The following is a 13,797-nucleotide window of genomic DNA, read 5'->3' as shown; positions in this document are numbered from 1 at the left end:
TGAGATTGTTCTCCTTTTGGTTAATTTTCATAACTACAATTTGTGGCTTGATTATAATATATTTTATTTAATAATTTGATGATTGAAATTAGTTACCAATTATAATACACTAGTAGAAACTTGCTAGTTGAAAGCTTTGTTCAAGGAAATCTTAAAAATCAGTTATGTTTAATTTCTCTTTATCATCAAGCTCTGTTATACTACTATGGAAAGTAGGGATTTTATTTGACAATGACAAAAACGTTGAATTTTGAGATAATGATAACTTTTATTGACTTAGTTATTAACTTAGTCAACCTAAATTAGACAATGTTGTAAAATCTTGCAACCAATGAATTGTATGAAAAAGGAAGAAAATCCTTATTTAAATCAGCACAAGCAGTTTCACTTCATTTTATCGCTGATAATTTCAATTATTGTCGATAACTTCCAAAATCTTGTTGGTTATCACAAACAAATATTTGACCGATATTGCAAACTTTAGAGTGTACTCTTTTTGGTTTATTGCTCAATCAAATTTGAATATATAATTTATTTGGTATTTTTCATGATTGAGTCGTTACAAATTATAGTAAATAATCTTGTTATTTTTAATTCTGTTCGCTTAAGACGTAAAGAACATTGATATGCAAACATTTTTATCAGGAATGTCACTTCTAAAAACAGAAAGGTTTGAGGGGATTGATATCAAAGAAGAGATGACAGACGACCAACAAGTTAACACTACTTCAACCTGGTCATCATCAGTATGCAATTGTAAATGTGAGGAAGACGACGGAAGTAACAATCTGAAAGCTGAAGCCGTGCTGTGTAATCAGCTTGAAGCTAGTTCAGAACACTTCAACCAAGTAGGTGAAGTTGTAAAGATTGAGGATGTCAGGATTTTCCGTGATGTACCGCCTAATGATGAACCTTTGGACTATAAAGAACTTTGGTGTAATAACTGTAATCTTGCGCTAACACCATCGAATGTAATACCTGCGAAAAGAAAGTCTTCTTATTTTCCTATACCTACTGAGTCTGATTGTGGTATTCAGGCTGAAACTCTATCTATTGGAGAAACCTTTCCGTCTGGGACTAAACAGAAGTTGAAAAAACAGAAACAAAAACACACCAGAGAGAAAACATATTCTTGCAGTTTGTGTGATTACAAAGCAAGTCGATCGAGCCATCTTGCTTCTCACAAACGGACACACACTGGGGAGAAACCCTATTCTTGCAGTTTGTGTGATTATAAATCAAATCAATCGAGCTCTCTTGCTCGTCACAAACTGACACACACCAGGGAGAAACGTTATTCTTGCAGTTTGTGTGATTACAAATCAAATCAATCGAGCACTCTTGCTTCTCACAAACTGACACACACCGGGGAGAAACCTTATTCCTGCAGTTTGTGTGATTATAAAGCGAGTCGATCCAGCACTCTTGCTCGTCACAAACGGACACACACTGGGGAGAAACCTCATTCTTGTAGTTTGTGTGATTATAAATCAAATCAGTCGGGCGATCTTGCTCGTCACAAACTGACACACACCAGGGAGAAACCTTATTCTTGCAGTTTGTGTGATTATAAATCATATCACCCTTCCAATCTAGAGTGAATATTCACTTTAGAAACTAGAAATAACTCATTTCGGCCAAAAACTTACAATTTTTTGGAAAACTTATACGTAGTCGCATCTTTTTGAACACCAGCAAAGTTCATTCTGCACACCTAATCGAAGTAGTCTTGTTAAACCTCAGTGAACACATATTTCGGCGAAAAACTATTTGAATGTCACATCAGTTCTTTAGTTGTACTTCGGTTTTGAAGGTTCTTTTCGATATCTTTGTTTAAATCTATTATACCATATGATTAATAATGAGTATGAATATTTGGGGGTTTCCAATGTTGAAAAATGGTGAAATGTTACGATTTGAAAACTCGATTCACCATAAAAATCTTTCGCCATTTTTCGCCATTTTTCACGATTTGAATGTTTTGCTTTCGAAATATCAAATTGAAATATTAAATGTGTATTCTGGTACTATACGACATTCCGAGAGCTCAGTTGTGTCGATGTACCTTACTCGCTATGATCACCAAAAGTTACTACTTTTGATGACCTTACTCGCCATGATCACCAAAAGTTACTACTTTTGATGTACTTACTTGTCATGTTCACTAAATGTTACCATTTTTGTTGTACCTTACTCTCCATGTTGACCAAAAGTAACGATTTTTTAATGTACCTTATTCGCATGGGTCACCAAAAGTTACCATTTTTATGTACTTTGCTCTCCATGATCATCAAAAGTTACTAGTTTTGATGTACCTTACTCGCCATAATATGATTTATAATGAGTATCAGAATGAAAAATCTGCCAGCTTTTACTGTATTAAGGATCTTAAATAGATCAACTTATATCTACATATTATTGTCCTGTTTGAATCATGGTATATAACTCTTTCTTATTGAAGATTTATATATTTGTATAATTGTTTTTTAGTAGCAATACTCAATAATGAAAATTCAATTACAAGTAGTTTCCATTTCTCCAATTGTCTGATTTACTATATTATAATGCAACCATTGAAACTTGATCATATAAAACATTGTATAATACTAAAATTATGATTGATACACTGCACTCCTGAATTATTACTGATTTCCAGTTCAACCTGAGTGTATTAATTAATTAATCCAGAATACTCTTTAGATGTCATGTTCTCACATAAAGACCGAAGTGAAGACCGAAGAAGAGGATTTGAGAAGCAAAACTGGAGGTTTTCTGTGTCCAGCATGTGGTGAACAACTTTTCTACGAGAAGTATTTCCTTGAACATATCAGGGAACGTCATTATAAGCCTGACCTACGAGTACAAGATGAGGAGCACAGTTTGTTACATGAGTTTGCTGGAGGTTCTGTTCATGAAAATGTTCATGTTACAGAACAGGATGGTTGTTTTGTTAAAAATAAATGTGATGTTCTTAAATCAGAAGTAAAAACTGAGATGAGTGAATTCAATGGAGAGGCTGGAGGTTTTCTCTGCTCAGTTTGTGGGCAAAAATTTTTGGAGGAGGACAGTTTTATTAAGCATATCAATGATCATTTTAATAATTCTAGCAAACGAAAAAGACCACTATGTGCTGAATTTCAAAATGACAGTGATAATACAGGATATGGGATAAGTAATAAATCAGACAATTCTACTGTTTCTCAGGAGATTCCCAATTCTCCTGAAGATATTCTTGCTAGTGAAAAGCAGTTAAAATCAAACCTCAAAAAACATGTGAAGACTTTCTCCGGAGAGAAACCATTTAAATGTCCAGATTGTTCGTATGCAGCATGTCTGAAATCAAACCTTAACAGACATATTCTGAGTACTCACTCAGGAGAAAAATCATTCAAATGTTCAAATTGTCCGTATGCAGCAGGTTTGAAATCAACCCTCGAAGAACATCTGAAGACTCACTCCGGTGATAAATCATTCAAATGTCCAGATTTTCCGTATGCAGCAGGTTTGAAATCAACCCTCGAAGAATATCTGAAGACTCCCTCCGCGTCCGGGGATAAATCATTCAAATGTTCAGATTGTTCGTATACAGCAGTTCAGAAATCACGCCTCAAATATCATATGATGACTCACTCTGGGGACAAACCATTTAAATGTTCAAATTGTTCGTACGCAACAGCTAAGAAATCAGACCTAAAAAGACATATGAGAACTCACTTGCTCTCCGAGGAGAAACCGTTCAAATGCTCAGATTGTTTCTATACAGCAGCTCGGAAATCCCTACTCAAAGTACATATTATGATGTCTCACTCCGGAGAAAAACCATTTAAATGTTCAGATTGTTCGTATGCAGCAGCTTATAAATCAAATCTACTTAGACACCAGAAAATTCATGATAGAAGATGAACTCATTGGGTCGAAAAACTGTAGAAGTTTTTGAAATGATCTTAATACATTGTATATGCTGGCACACGATAATCGCGTGTTTTTGAACATTAAAAGACTTGTACCCACGAGTGTTTATAATTCAGAACACCATTTTCTGATGTAAAATACATTTGAACGTTCACTCTGTTCTTATGTGGTAACAACAAATTCCTAATTACCAGACATAACATGCTAATGAGGATTATGTAATATTGGAAACAAAAAATTGCATTTAAAATTATACTGCTGGTTTAGGTTCTTTGCGATATTTTTTTCTCAATCGTAGTATACCATTATATGATTGATAATGAGTATTGCAATGAACAATGTGCCGGCTTTTATTGATTAGGAATCGTATACAGCAACTAATATTTGTACATAATATTGTCCTGTTTGTATCATGGTATATAACTCTGTTTTGTTGAAGATTAAGGTATTTGTATGATTCTTTAGTAGCAATTTTGTTAATAATGATGGACGTTTCCATTGTACTATAAATTCAATTACAAGTAGTTTCCATTTCTACAATTGTCCGAGTAACTATATTATAATGCAACCATTGAAACCTGATCATATAAAACATTATACATATAACTATATAATACTAAAATTATGATTGATACACGGCACTCCTCAATTATTACTAATTTCCAGTTCAACCTGAATGTATTTATTAATTAATCCAGAATACTCTTCAGATGTCATGTCCTCACATTAAAAGCGAAGTGAAGGCCGAAGAAGAGGATTTAAGAAGCAAAACTGGAGGTTTTCTGTGTCCAGCATGTGGCGAACAACTTTTCTACGAGAAGTATTTCCTTGAACATATCAGGGAACGTCATTATAAGCCTGACCTACGAGTACAAGATGAGGAGCACAGTTTGTTACATGAGTTTGCTGGAGGTTCTGTTCATGAAAATGTTCATGTTACAGAACAGGATGGTTGTTTTGTTAAAAATAAATGTGATGTTCTTAAATCAGAAGTAAAAACTGAGATGAGTGAATTCAATGGAGAGGCTGGAGGTTTTCTCTGCTCAGTTTGTGGGCAAAAATTTTTGGAGGAGGACAGTTTTATTAAGCATATCAATGATCATTTTAATAATTCTAGCAAACGAAAAAGACCACTATGTGCTGAATTTCAAAATGACAGTGATAATACAGGATATGGGATAAGTAATAAATCAGACAATTCTACTGTTTCTCAGGAGATTCCCAATTCTCCTGAAGATATTCTTGCTAGTGAAAAGCAGTTAAAATCAAACCTCAAAAAACATGTGAAGACTTTCTCCGGAGAGAAACCATTTAAATGTCCAGATTGTTCGTATGCAGCATGTCTGAAATCAAACCTTAACAGACATATTCTGAGTACTCACTCAGGAGAAAAATCATTCAAATGTTCAAATTGTCCGTATGCAGCAGGTTTGAAATCAACCCTCGAAGAACATCTGAAGACTCACTCCGGTGATAAATCATTCAAATGTCCAGATTTTCCGTATGCAGCAGGTTTGAAATCAACCCTCGAAGAATATCTGAAGACTCACTCCGGGGATAAATCATTCAAATGTTCAGATTGTTCGTATACAACAGTTCTAAAATCACGCCTCAAATATCATATGATGACTCACTCTGGGGACAAACCATTTAAATGTTCAAATTGTTCGTACGCAACAGCTAAGAAATCAGGCCTAAAAAGACATATGATTACTCACTTGCTCTTCGAGGAGAAACCGTTCAAATGCTCAGATTGTTTCTATACAGCAGCTCAGAAATCCCAACTCAAAGTACATATGATGTCTCACTCCGAAGAAAAACCATTTAAATGTTCAGATTGTTCGTATGCAGCAGTTTATAAATCACGCCTCAAATATCATATGATGACTCACTCTGGGGAAAAACCATTTAAATGTTCAAATTGTTCGTACGCAACAGCTAAGAAATCAGACCTAAAAAGACATATGATTACTCACTTGCTCTCCGAGGAGAAACCGTTCAAATGCTCAGATTGTTCGTATGCAGCAGTTTATAAATCAAATCTACTTAGACACCAGAAAATTCATGATAGAGGATGAACTCATTGGGTCGAAAAACTGTAGAAGTTTTTGAAATGATCTTAATACATTGTATATGCTGGCACACGATAATCGCGTGTTTTTGAACATTAAAAGACTTGTACCCACGAGTGTTTATAATTCAGAACACCATTTTCTGATATAAAATACATTTTAACGTTCACTCTGTTCTTATGCGGTAACAACAAATTCCTAATTACCAGACATAACATGCTAATGAGGATTATGTAATATTAGAAAAAAAAAATTGCATTTAAAATTATACTGCTGGTTTAGGTTCTTTGCGATATTTTTTTCTCAATCGTAGTATACCATTATATGATTGATAATGAGTATTGCAATGAACAATGTGCCGGCTTTTATTGATTAGGAATCGTATACGGCAACTAATATTTTTACATAATATTGTCCTGTTTGTATCATGGTATATAACTCTGTTTTGTTGAAGATTAAGGTATTTGTATGATTCTTTAGTAGCAATAAATAGTTAATAATGATGGACGTTTCCATTGTACTGTAAATTCAATTACAAGTAGTTTCCATTTCTACAATTGTCCGAGTAACTATATTATAATGCAACCATTGAAACCTGATCATATAAAACATTATACATTATATAACTATATAATACTAAAATTATGATTGATACACGGCACTCCTCAATTATTACTAATTTCCAGTTCAACCTGAATGTATTTATTAATTAATCCAGAATACTCTTCAGATGTCATGTCCTCACATTAAAAGCGAAGTGAAGGCCGAAGAAGAGGATTTAAGAAGCAAAACTGGAGGTTTTCTGTGTCCAGCATGTGGTGAACAACTTTTCTACGAGAAGTATTTCCTTGAACATATCAGGGAACGTCATTATAAGCCTGACCTACGAGTACAAGATGAGGAGCACAGTTTGTTACATGAGTTTGCTGGAGGTTCTGTTCATGAAAATGGTCATGTTACACAACAAGATGGTTGTTTTGTTGAAAATAAATGTGATGTTGTTAAATCAGAAGTAAAAACTGAGATGAGTGAATTCAATGGAGAGGCTGGAGGTTTTCTCTGCTCAGTTTGTGGGCAAAAATTTTTGGAGGAGGACAGTTTTATTAAGCATATCAATGATCACTTTAATAATTCTAGCAAACGAAAAAGACCACTATGTGCTGAATTTCAATATGACAGTGATAATACAGGATATGGGATGAGTAATAAATCAGACAATTCTACTGTTTCTCAGGAGATTCCCAATGCTCCTGAAGAAATTCTTGCTAGTGAAAAGCAGTTAAAATGTCCTGATTGTTCATATTCAACTACACGAGAAACAACTCCTCAATATTACTTAACAACTCACTTCGGAGAGAAATCATTTAAATTTTCAGATTGTTCGTCTGCAGCAGGTCTGAAATCAAACCTCAAAAAACATGTGAAGACTTTCTCCGGAGAGAAACCATTTAAATGTCCAGATTGTTCGTATGCAGCATGTCTGAAATCAAACCTTAACAGACATATTCTGAGTACTCACTCAGGAGAAAAATCATTCAAATGTTCAAATTGTCCGTATGCAGCAGGTTTGAAATCAACCCTCGAAGAACATCTGAAGACTCACTCCGGTGATAAATCATTCAAATGTCCAGATTTTCCGTATGCAGCAGGTTTGAAATCAACCCTCGAAGAATATCTGAAGACTCACTCCGGAGATAAATCATTCAAATGTTCAGATTGTTCGTATACTACAGTTCAGAAATCACGCCTCAAAAATCATATGATGACTCACTCTGGGGACAAACCATTTAAATGTTCAAATTGTTCGTACGCAACAGCTAAGAAATCAGACCTAAAAAGACATATGAGAACTCACTTGCTCTCCGAAGAGAAACTGTTCAAATGCTCAGATTGTTTCTATACAGCAGCTCAGAAATCCCAACTCGAAGTACATATGATGTCTCACTCCGGAGAAAAACCATTTAAATGTTCAGATTGTTCGTATGCAACAGCTTATAAATCAAATCTACTTAGACACCAGAAAATTCATGAATTATACAGCAACTAATATTTGTACATAATATTGTCCTGTTTGTATCATGGTATATAACTCTGTTTTGTTGAAGATTAAGGTATTTGTATGATTCTTTAGTAGCAATAAATAGTTAATAATGATGGACGTTTCCATTGTACTGTAAATTCAATTACAAGTAGTTTCCATTTCTACAACGGCAGAGGTGGCGAACGGGGTTGCCACATTGCCGATGACAGATGCACATATTTCCACCCACAGCTGTGCCAGAACGCTGTGAAACAGGGTATCTGTCTTAACAAACCGTGCAAGAGGGTACATATCAGGGGTACCATCACCAACGAGAAGAACCTCAAGTACGCCAAGAGAGGACGCCAGACATCATCCTCATCCTCATCCTCTTCCAAGCAAAACCGCCACCCTCCCAAATCTAACGAGAATAGAGAAAGATCCCAGACTAGGGACAACAGTGGATACAGTTCAGGTAGGAAAAGGACGGAGAGTAACTCCTCAACTTCATCCAACACTACCGGGGCGAACCGTAATCGGACAGTTAGCTTCAATGAAGCCCACGTTTCTGAACCCAGCCAGGATTTTCGGAATCACTACTCCTCGTTGAAAGCGGACTTGACCAAAGACATTGCTGCAATGATCCAGTCTTCTCTCCGCGATCTCCTACGATCTCCACAGGTACTCCAGAACCTTCAGCACCAGGACCTGCTGTATCCCCCACAACCTTCAGCTTCCCTAAACCATCACCTCTCCTCCCAGCAGCGCCAGTATCACCCAACACCTCCTGTCCCAGACTACCTTCGATCAGGTCGCCACTCACGCCTGTGAAGAGTAATCTTCCGATCTCCAACGCATTCCTCCTTAACATTCAAGGAATGAATCCTGGCATCACCAACCAGCGATGGAAAGTGAAAGCCCTCCAAGAGTCTATCAGCTCCAACCCGATCCACACTCCTTTCTTCACCTTGACAGAAACCCACCTCAAGTCCTATCACTTAGATGCGGAGGTTCACATCCCAGGTTATACCTGCTACCGAGCGGATCGTACCAGTCGAGCTTGTGGTGGAGCCGCTACCTATCTCCATAACTCCATCACAGTAGAAGAAACTAAGTCCTTCTCAAACTCCTACTGTGAACTCGTCGCCATCTACAGTAAAGAAGCTAACATCGTGATAGCGGGCATTTACCGGCCCCCTTCAGCTCCTTTTGACAAGTTTGATGAATGCCTCTCTACCCTCCAACAGTTCATCAACGGAATTCAACGCACCCCTGTACTGCACATTACAGGAGATTTCAACCTACCCTTCATCAACTGGACGAATTCTTCTATCGACACAGGATGCAGTATCTCCCTTTCAGACCGTCAATCAGCCCTAGCACTTCTGAACTTCAATGAAGAATGCCTGCTCCAACAAGAGGTCTTCGAGCCAACTCGCAAGAGCAACATCTTAGATCTCGTTTTCTCAAACGACTCTGACTCGATCCATAGTATCTCTGTTACCAAGACAGAGTTATCAGATCATGACATTGTGAGCTGCACTCTCCTCAATCCTGAACTCCTCCTCCCCTCGCAGACTCCGGAACGGCCAGTCTTCACCCCCTCCTGCCTCCTTGATGACATTAACTTAAACTCTGCAGACTGGGATGCTATTAATGCAGAACTGCTAGAAGTAGACTGGGCTTCTATCACTGACCCAAGCAACGATCAGGATACAGCTTGGACATTGTTTGAAGACAAGGTAGCGTTCATATGCTCTAAGCACGCTCCCTCGCACAGCACTAACATCCAATTGTCCTCACAATCCTCCATTCCCAAGCCCAGAAGGGAACTTATTCGTAAGAAGCGCCGCCTTAATGCCAGGATCAATGCTATAAAGCATGGTGTCAGAACTCCACGGAACAGCACTAAACTCGATAACCTCAACAACGAACGTGCTAACATCGAAATTCTTATGAAGGAAGACATCAAACAAGAACGGCTCCGACAGGAAATTGCTGCGCTAGCTAAGATGAAGATCAATCCCAAGGCGTTTTACTCTTACGCTAAGAAATCGGCTAAGTTCAAGGCGCCTGTTGGACCTCTCGCCGATGATGCTAACAACCCGCAGTGCGATCCCACTGTTATGGGCAACATCCTCCAGAAGCAGTACCAGAAAGCCTTCAGTAACCCTGAAAACGTCAACCCCGATAACACCCCTGACGAAAAAGGGCATACAGAAGAACTCTCCGACATCACCTTCTCGGTTGACGACGTCCTTAGTGCTATCAAGGAAACAGGGAGGTTCTCCGCTCCAGGACCAGACAAGTTCCCTGCTCTCATCTTGCGGGAATGCAAGGACGCTCTAGCTCCCACTATAGCCAAGCTCTGGCAGCTATCTTTTGATACTTCGGACATCGCTGAGATGTTCCGCTCCCAGAGTATCATCCCTATCTTCAAGAAGGGGAGCAAGGCTGTAGCCGCTAACTAAAGGCCGGTTTCACTGACTTCTCACCTCATCAAACTCTGTGAACGCATCATGCGCAACCAGATGGTCAGCTTCCTTGAACGCAACAACATGTTCAACCCTGATCAGCACGGTTTCCAAAAAGGCAAGAACTGCCTCACCCAGCTTCTCCATCACATCGAGGATATAATCTGCGATCTCAACCTCGACAAAAATGCTGACGTGCTCTACCTCGACTTCAGCAAAGCCTTTGATAAGGTTGACCACAAGATACTCCTCAAGAAGATTCAGGCCTTTGGTATCCGTGGTAAGCTCTACGACTGGATAGCCAGCTTTCTTACTGGCAGAAAGCAGCATGTTATCGTGGATGGGGTCATGTCCACAATCATCGACGTCATCAGTGGGGTTCCTCAGGGTACTGTCCTAGGTCCCCTTCTCTTCCTCATCTACATTGACGACATCTTCTCCGTAGTCAAGCACAGCAAGATCAAAGTGTTTGCAGATGACTCGAAGCTCCACAAAGATATATCTTCCCATATCGATCGCATCCTTCTCCAAGAAGATCTTCTCTCGGTTGTGAATTGGGCTGATGCTAACAACATGGAGCTTAACGAGGAAAAGTTCCAGCTTCTACAACACGGCAAACTACCGGACTTGAAGCAGCCCTACATCTTACCATCTGGAGAGACTCTTAAGGGCTCTGACCACGTGAAGGACCTGGGTGTCTATATCGACCCAGACCTCAACTGGCGCACTCACATAGCGATGAAGTCTGCCAAAGCCAGAAACATGGCTAGTTGGGTGCTACGCACCTTCATCTCCAGGGATGTAGCGACCATGATGCTCCTGTACAAGTCCTACGTACGATCTCATCTTGAATACTGCTGTCCTCTGTGGTCTCCTCACATGCAGTGCGAAATTATTAAACTCGAAGCAGTTCAACGATCCTTCACTGCTAAAATCCAGGGTCTTGGAAATCTCAACTACTGGGAACGCCTCCGTCGCCTGTCTATGTACTCCCTTCAAAGGCGGCGTGAGAGATACACTATCATCCTAGTTTGGAAGATCTATAACAATCTCGCTCCAAACAGCATGAACATCAACTTCCGCGAGACCTCACGATACGGAACTACGTGTATACGACCACTAGGGTCCTCCAAGTACACAAGTGTCAATAACCTGAGGTTCAACTCCTTTGCCTCTAGAGCCTCTGCACTGTACAACGTGGTCCCTCCCGCCATCAAGTCCCTCCTGACCTTGACCACTTTCAAACCCGCTCTTGATGCTTTCCTCAATGAATTCCCTGACACTCCACCAACACCTGGGTACACTGGACAGAACAGGAACTCAATGGTGGAGTGGGCCGGTGGCACGTGCCTCTGACACGCTACTACATGGCGGTGGAGATGCAAGACATTCTTGGCCTGGTAGCACTCTAGCTCGGAACCCAACCCAAGTAACCCAAGTAAGTAACAATTGTCCGAGTAACTTTATTATAATGCAACCATCGAAACCTGATCATATAAAACATTATACATATAACTATATAATACTAAAATTATGATTGATACACGGCACTCCTCAATTATTACTAATTTCCAGTTCAACCTGAATGTATTTATTAATTAATCCAGAATACTCTTCAGATGTCATGTCCTCACATTAAAAGCGAAGTGAAGGCCGAAGAAGAGGATTTGAGAAGCAAAATTGGAGGTTTTCTGTGTCCAGCATGTGGTGAACAACTTTTCTACGAGAAGTATTTCCTTGAACATATATCAGGGAACGTATAAACGTCATTATAAGCCTGACCTACGAGTACAAGATGAGGAGCACAGTTTGTTACATGAGTTTGCTGGAGGTTCTGTTCATGAAAATAGTCATGTTACACAACAAGATGGTTGTTGTGTTCAAAATAAATGCGATGTTGTTAAATCAGAAGTAAAAACTGAGCAGAGTGAATTCAATGGAGAGGCTGGAGGTTTTCTCTGCTCAGTTTGTGGGGAAACATTTCTGGAGGGGGACAGTTTTATTAAGCATATCAATGATCACTTTAATAATTCTAGCAAACGAAAAAGACCACTATCATGTGCTGAATTTCAAAATGACAGTGATAATATAGGATCTGGGATGAGTAATAAATCAGACAATTCTACTGTTTCTCAGGAGATTCACAATTCTCCTGAAGATATTCGTGCCGGTAAAAAGCAGTTGAAAAGTCCTGATTTTTCATATTCAACTACACGAAAAAGAGCTCTTCAATATCACTTAAAAACTCACTCCGGAGCGAAACCGTTCAAATGTTCAGATTGTCCGTATACAACAGCTAAAAAATCACACCTTAAACGACATAAGTTTTAAACTAATTACAACACTACAAATCTATTACATTTATTGAGAAAATTATGTAATGTAACGCGATGGAAGTTCTTTAAGCGGGCAATTCCAGTCCAAACCCTGGAAACATGACATAAAAGATTCGTTTTTACTTGTTTGAATGAAAAGCACTAATATGAGTACTCACTCGGGAGAGAAACCATTCAAATGTCCAGATTGTCCCTATGCAGCAGCTCTGAAATCACACCTTAAAAAAGATATTTTGAATGTATTGTTTTTGTATATTAGAGCTTTAACCACAGCTACAGGTAGGTTGGTCTGCACGGAGCCCCACAGTTTCAATTCCTTGTTTAACTAGCCGCACAGTGAGGATATCCATTGTGTTCACCAGGTTAGGCACATAACCAACACTACCCTGCCAAAGTCAGCTATATACTATGGTTTTCTCGAAAGTATTTTCTTGTATTTGACTTTCGTCAAGAAAGTACTGTTACTTTCGGTTCAGATGTATAAGCTAGCCTTTATGTGGTCCACAGGCCAGATGAACCCCCACACTCTTCTCACTCAGCTACGAAGTACGAACTGAGATCCATTTCTGGTATTAGCAAAGCTTATTTTATCAAATAGTTTGATACAATTATTTCTCGCGATAAGAGACTTCCCCTAACCAGAATCAGCGTAAAATTGGACGAATTAGGTGATTTTAAAGGATACGCCAGTAAAATATATAAAAAAGTGCGTTTCTAAAGCAAAACTTGTAGTTTTGCTAGTACATAAGTTAAGTTTTTGAACATTTTTCCACATTCGAATGTGCCCCCCCCCCCCTGCAGGGTCAGTGGGCCATAATAATGGTTGCTCAGAAATGATGGCCTATAACATTGTTTTTACTGTCTATCTACCAAATGCAACTTCTAAAAGTGTTGAATTTGCAGTAGTTAATAAGTGTTTTCAGATATTGCTGTGTACAGTGTACAAATGTAACTAATCACATACCAATTCTCTCCCTGTAGCT

General features: G+C 38.7%; 1 protein-coding gene across 1 annotated transcript; it reads left to right on the top strand.

Annotated features, from left to right (window-relative positions):
- The first annotated feature begins 647 nt into the window (after positions 1-647).
- Positions 648-2,503, top strand: LOC134824956 (zinc finger protein 271-like). Its single transcript, XM_063836983.1, has one exon. The coding sequence runs from the start codon at positions 648-650 to the stop codon at positions 1,599-1,601; it is 954 nt and encodes a 317-aa protein (XP_063693053.1). The 3' UTR covers positions 1,602-2,503.
- The last annotated feature ends 11,294 nt before the right edge of the window (positions 2,504-13,797 follow it).

The sequence above is a fragment of the Bolinopsis microptera genome, chromosome 13 (genome assembly GCF_026151205.1).
Source record: "Bolinopsis microptera isolate Bmic1 chromosome 13, MBARI_Bmic_1.0, whole genome shotgun sequence".
Classification (NCBI taxonomy): Eukaryota; Metazoa; Ctenophora; class Tentaculata; order Lobata; family Bolinopsidae; genus Bolinopsis; species Bolinopsis microptera.
This window is presented reverse-complemented; position numbering and strand designations above follow the sequence as displayed.

What these genes read in the sequence shown, in the direction of transcription:
- LOC134824956 (XM_063836983.1), top strand. Translation starts at nt 648, where the DNA reads ATGTCACTTCTAAAAACAGAAAGGTTTGAGGGGATTGATATCAAAGAA.